Source organism: Brassica oleracea, chromosome C9 (genome assembly GCF_000695525.1).
Source record: "Brassica oleracea var. oleracea cultivar TO1000 chromosome C9, BOL, whole genome shotgun sequence".
In the NCBI taxonomy this organism is placed as follows: domain Eukaryota; kingdom Viridiplantae; phylum Streptophyta; class Magnoliopsida; order Brassicales; family Brassicaceae; genus Brassica; species Brassica oleracea.
The window spans coordinates 38,624,462-38,630,898 of record NC_027756.1 but is presented as its reverse complement, the minus strand read 5'-3'; the positions used below and the strand labels follow the sequence as shown (position 1 = coordinate 38,630,898).

Genomic DNA, 6,437 nt, shown 5'->3' with positions numbered 1-6,437 from the left:
CATAACAGTAACTGATTTCTTAGTTATTTAATATATATACTTATTATTTTATTATTTCATAATATGCAGAAAAACATAAAATAAATATAAAATATAAAATATTTATTCTGCAAAAGGTGCATATCTTAACCTAACTATGTATTCTTTTAATTATTCTAAATCATAATCATTTTCTAAATCTCATGTCAAAACAAACAAACGAAATGAGAATAAACTTCAAAATCAATATTTATATCGAACAATAACCAAAATGAAAAAGAGAAAATATTGAAGATATATAGGATTGACACGTGAACGTAAAATTCTCATAACCATAAATAATTTTTAAATTACTAAATCATGATATAATGCTGAGCTGACATAGTTTCATTGTAATCAAATAGATCCGAGATTTTTCGACCAAAACGTTAGGTTCTTATGCGGTAAATGATTTTTTGACCTAATTTTTTTTAAATGAGATCAGCTCGTCAGTAAACAAATTATGTAATTAACAAATTTTTTTAAAAAAAGTTGTTTAAATACCAAAATATTAATTCAATCAAGAATATAAATTTATTTTTCCGTATAATATTTTTTAAATAATTTGTATATAAATTTATTCTGCGCAAGGCGCAAGTCTTATCCTAGTATATAATTGTTTCCTATCAGTAATATCCATCAAAGCTAATAGACTAATACAAGTTTCATATAAACCATAAATTAAACCCTAAATCTCAACCACCAATAAACAAAAACTCCAAAATATTAAAATGTTGGACCTTTGTACATTTGAGGAAAAAACAAAAACAAATATTGTAAACTTTCATTTACTTCGTCTTTTAATAGATCCAATGGAAATATCAATCTCAATAAGATTATCTTCTTCCATAATCACATCATCTATCTCTTCTTGTTCATCTTCATCAACCCTAATTCTCTGTCGACTCTGATTAATGTTCCTCATTGCCCCTATAGTCTCTGCTTCTTCACTCACAAGAAGAATCTCAATGAGACCATCTTCATCCTCCTCCTCAATATCATAATTATCATTAGCAACAGCATCAACACTAGCATCGACTTCATTTTGAGATAGATCAACCAAATAGTCTCTTGTTTTTTTCTTGAAAAATCTCAGAAGGAAAACAAAAGTAGAGATGAACAAGATTGCCATGGTCACTAGGAGAGAGGAGAAACCATAAAAGCTTAAGAAACAGAGGAAAGCTACAAATGGAATTACTGTTACAAAAACAAACAGCAATGGCAGATGTAAAGGAAAATAACACCAAGAAAAATGCTTTTCTTCATCAGTTTTATCTACCATTTTCATCACTCCACAGAAACTTGATTTTAAGACAAAATAAAACAGAGCTAAAACGAAGTTGAGAATGTCACGTTATCCATCGATGTTAGTTAATGGACTTTTGAGATTATCTGATTTAAATCTTTGAAGTTTAAACCGAGTATCACTCTTAAACGAAGATATATATATATATATTTCATATATTTATATATAATAAACGAAGACGAATACTATTATTTCTTGAAAAGTTTCAGACACGTCTCAGAAGAGAGAGGGATCTGGAAAAGTCAGACGGAACCAAACAAGAAAGCTCCGTTTTTTTAACTCTTTATAAATACACCTGCAACTAAGTTTCTCGAGAAAAGGAAGAAGACCTTGATTTTTGCATGTATGTTAATTTTTTTAGCTCCAGAAAAAGCTTAGGAATTTGGTAAAGACATGTGAAGCCCATTAATTAAGGGTGATTAGTTTTAAATCGTTAATGATTATACTCTTTCCACTTTTTCAAAAAGTAATGTTTAAAAAAAATATTAAGTGCTTCAAAATATAAATCATTAATATATATTGTATCTACAAAAGTTTTCATATTTAACAACTTTATTGAAAACCATGTGACAGGTTATATTTTAAAATTTTATTTTACAGTTAATTAAATTACTTTAATTTTATATTTAATAATTTTTTTTATAAAAAGTAACTTTCTTGTTTTTATGTTTTTACCTTCATATATTTTAATACTAACTAGAACTTGATCTGCGTTTCCGCGCGAATGTTTCATTTAATTTGTGTTCAATAGAAACTCATAAACCGCTGGTTTTATAAAAAATCCATGTATATTTTTTATGTTTTGTAGTTTACATATAGAGAGGATAATATATTATTTTATAATATAGATGTTTGATAATATATATTTTTTATTTGTACATAATATTATATTTTTATTATAACTTAATACAATTTGATGTAATTATACTATTCATATATTAACTGTTGTTTTTTTTGTTAATTTATTTTCAAATGAAAAAACATACCTAAAATTTTAATTTTTGCATTAGTTTTCTATGAATTATCATTAATTTTATGATATTTTGTTTTCTTGAAAATTGAATTCTCGAAATTTTTATATTTGACTAAACTAAATAAAGTAGTACTATATTTAAATTTTTTTTATATAATATATACTATAAATTTCAGCTTGTGTTTTTATTTTCACCATAAAGAAACAACAACCACTGTAATTAATTAATTAAATTAATTTTAAATGTAGTTGGAGAATCTGTAAAAAAAAAATACAAAAAGGAAATATATAATTTATTATAAATACAATGACTAAATGTGTAAATAAAAGGAAGTAATTAATCTGTTATCCATGTTTCCAAACAATTTTCATTTATTTATTATACATGTTTCCAAACAGTACCAAAAGTTATTTCAGTTTGAATAATATCAATACCGTTAAAAGATGATCATTCTCAAATTATACCCTTAATGAAAATTGCAATTTTCTCAAAAATACCCTTATTTTTATAAGGAATTAATAAAATTCATTAATGGCATTTAAATCTTTTGGTTTTGGGCCTACAGATACATCTAAATGGATTTATAAATAATGAGTATATATATAAACAATATGCTACTTTAAATTTAATATAAATATTCTAAGTATACATATATTATGAACAGTAAATAAATTAACAAACACTATTATTTTCATAAATCTATGTATCAATATTCAAAATAGATAATTCGAATATTACACAGATTTTCAATACAAACCAAAACCCTATATCCTTCCCCATATATCATATACATATATCATTTTGCCGTGTATAATATCATTTTGTACATAATATTGATATGGCAATTAGTCAATTACGAGTGTTTAAGAATATTTTAAATATTATCTTAAAATCAATTTTTAAATCTAAAATAAAAATACAAACTTATTATAGGTTATTAATAACGAAAATAAACTAATATTCTCATATCAATAAGATTTTTTATATTATCATTTTTTATTTAAATAATATAATAAAATTTCACAATATTCTAAAGAATCACAAATTTATGTTATATTAAAAATATATGAGTAATTTAATCAATTTTTTTAAGAAATACTATCAGCTATTTTGTGTTTTTATCGAATCAATGGTAGCAGATCGCAGGTTAATAGTGAGTTTCTGGGTTTTTACTGGGTTCTATCGGATTTTTTATTTAACAAATTTTTCATTAAATTTGAACCGGATTATATACAATGTATGGGTTTATAGGTTCAACCACGAATCTAGGTCGGATATGAAAACAATTCTTAAAACTCAAAACATTATTATAGAACAACTAACATATTTCAAACCAATTTTGAAGAGAAAATATAAATAAATGATAAAAATCTAAAAAATCAATTTTTATGGTTCGAAACAAAAATAATGGTAGTTTGTAAATTGTTTTTGATCGATAAATAAAAAACAAATCCGCAGTTTCTAAGTAGATATTTTAAATACAAAACAAACAATAACCTCCAACAGCATAACAACTGTGATTGTAAAACAGCATACCAAGTTACCAACTGTACGTGGTTAAATCCAATTAATACAGAGAACCGACGGTTATGTTTTGGATTGGATGTTTATTTGATTTTGAGCCAACATTTTTTTTGTTATTAGTTTTTCAATTTAAAATCAGCTAGCAGTAAATAAAGTGACAAATATTTTGGTTCATTAGTTGCTTAGGGAAATATATTTTTTATATTAAAAAACAAAGAAAAAAAAACTAAATGTGAGTTTCTTAACCGATCTAAGCAAAATTTGAATAACAATTACTCTCTCCGTTTTATTTTAAGTGTCATTTTGGGTTTGTGCACATAGATTAAGAAAACAATTAATTTTATATATTTTCTATATAAAAGCACAGTTACCTATATACATAATCATATTTCAACCAATAGAAAAATAAGTTGCGGAATAAAATTAATAAATTTTGCATTGAAAATCGATAATAACACTTATTTTGTAACGAAAAAATTTCTCTAAAACGATACTTAATATGAAACGGAGGAAGTAATAGACTTTGAAATTCAAAGGTGAGAATATATGTAGAGGAGAATATGGGACCAGGTTTGATTGAATTATAGAGTAAATGAAAATATGGTTTAACCTTTGTCTAGAAGTTACCCTTTCAATAGGTGTGGCTACAAGTATTCAACATATGATATAATTTTTTTTTCATTCTCTATTTGTTGTAACTTCAACAAGTTAAGGAGTTGTCACTTTAACTTTTTGGAACTTACCTTTGTCTCATGCAAACTTTCTTGGGTTGAAAACAATTTTTAGAGTATTTCCAACCTAATTTCAAATCTTCAAATTTTAAAGTTTTATTTCATTTTAACCCAACCTCAAACCTTCAAATTTTGAGGTTGTGAATAGTAAAACCTCAAATTTGAGATTTCATTATTCGCAACCTCAAAACCTTTTTTTTATCCTTGTAATTATTTTTCTTCACAAATATATATATTAAGCTTAATTTATAATAACTTAAGTACACCAAAATAAAATATAATATGATAAATATCACATAAAAGTAAAATAAAGTTCACCCAATAGATAATACATTAAATAAAGTTCACAAAAAATAAAAATACATTCCATATGTAAATAAAAATACAAAATAAAAATAAAAATACGCAAATAATGCTTGAGTAATTAGTATTTTATATGTATATAACTTTCTAAAATTTGTGTGTATGTGTGTTGTTTTATTATATATGTAATTTTTATTATTTAATTTTGTAATATTGTGTGTTGTATAATATATTAAATGTATGTTTTATGTGTATTTGTGAAGTTTTATCATTATTAGTTATTTTTGTTAATGTAAAGGACTATAATGTAAAAAATAAACTTTTAAAGATTTTTTTTTGAGGATTCATGGTTGGAGTAATCAACCCTTAAATCTTCATTTTGAAGTTTTACTCTCCTTAAAATAAGGTCTTATGTTGGAAATGCTCTTAATTCACTTTGTTACGGTTGTTTCAATGGCAATCATGATGAGATGGTACAAAAAAAAAAAACATCACTCCAATTTCACTTTGTTTACTCCAAAAAAAAACGTCACTCTTAATTGTTTTTCGTTTTTACTTTTAACCTCAATTTTTAGAATGATTTTTCGTTTTTGTTTTTCAAAAAACCATTTTCTCAGCCGATCGAAAGATTTCTAAAAAGTTGATTCCATAAAATTAAGGGAAACAAAAACTCTTTCTACAACCAATCAAGATTTTAATAAAAGAGTTTTCCTATAAACTAGTGAAACCAGTTTTTACATGTTGTATCAACTTTTAAGTGAAAAGCCAAAATCCATGTATTCCTTACATAGCTTTTTATATATTTTTTCGTAGCTTTTTTGGTAATATTAATATAACATTGATCAACATTGATTAAATGTAAATTTTCTAGAGTAAAATGTATTTCTTTTTAAAAAACACAAAGTAAATGTATTTGTAGTTTATAAATATTTTCTATTATTCATAAGCAAATTAATATTTTATATTTTTAGTAAAATATGTTAATTTTTCAAAAGTATGATAAATTTTAAAACATTTTAATTGTGAAAAATATAAATTCTTACATATTTTTAATAATTATTAGTTTTTTGAAAAATCATTTTTCATCCAATCAAGATTTAATTACTAAAAATACACAGAAAACTAATAATTTATATAATAAAAATATTGTCATTCAAGTTTTAAAAATTAAAATAATTTATATAAGAAAATTTTCTAATTAGTTTCAAATTTTAAAAATATTTTAATTTTGTGTAATTTATATTTTACTATAATATAATATTTTATAAAATATAATAACTAGAAACTTGTTACTGTATTGTATTTTTAAATAATAATCACAACATTTTGATAAATTTTAATGGTAACTTCTAAAAAATTAATTGATATTTAATTGTATTATTTAAAAGTAATATATAATTATTCTTTGAAAAACAAAAAAAATACAACAAAACCAAAATCAAAATCTAAAAACCAAAACCAAAAGCTGAAAATTAAAAAAAAAACCTTGAAAATCAAAAACGAAAAACTAATAAACAATCATCACCTGAGTTTATCAGTGACAACCTGGCTAGCCCTTAAAAGTATGGATACTGGTAATTA

The 6,437-nt window shown here is 23.3% G+C and overlaps 1 protein-coding gene across 1 annotated transcript; it reads right to left on the bottom strand.

The window, feature by feature from the left end:
- Positions 1–759: 759 nt before the first annotated feature.
- Positions 760–1,903, bottom strand: LOC106313095. The gene has a single exon (XM_013750832.1). The coding sequence runs from the start codon at positions 1,304–1,306 to the stop codon at positions 803–805; it is 504 nt and encodes a 167-aa protein (XP_013606286.1). The 5' UTR covers positions 1,307–1,903; the 3' UTR covers positions 760–802.
- Positions 1,904–6,437: the final 4,534 nt, after the last annotated feature.

Coding starts and splice junctions, on each gene's coding strand:
- LOC106313095 (XM_013750832.1), bottom strand. CDS start 1,306: ATGAAAATGGTAGATAAAACTGATGAAGAAAAGCATTTTTCTTGGTGT.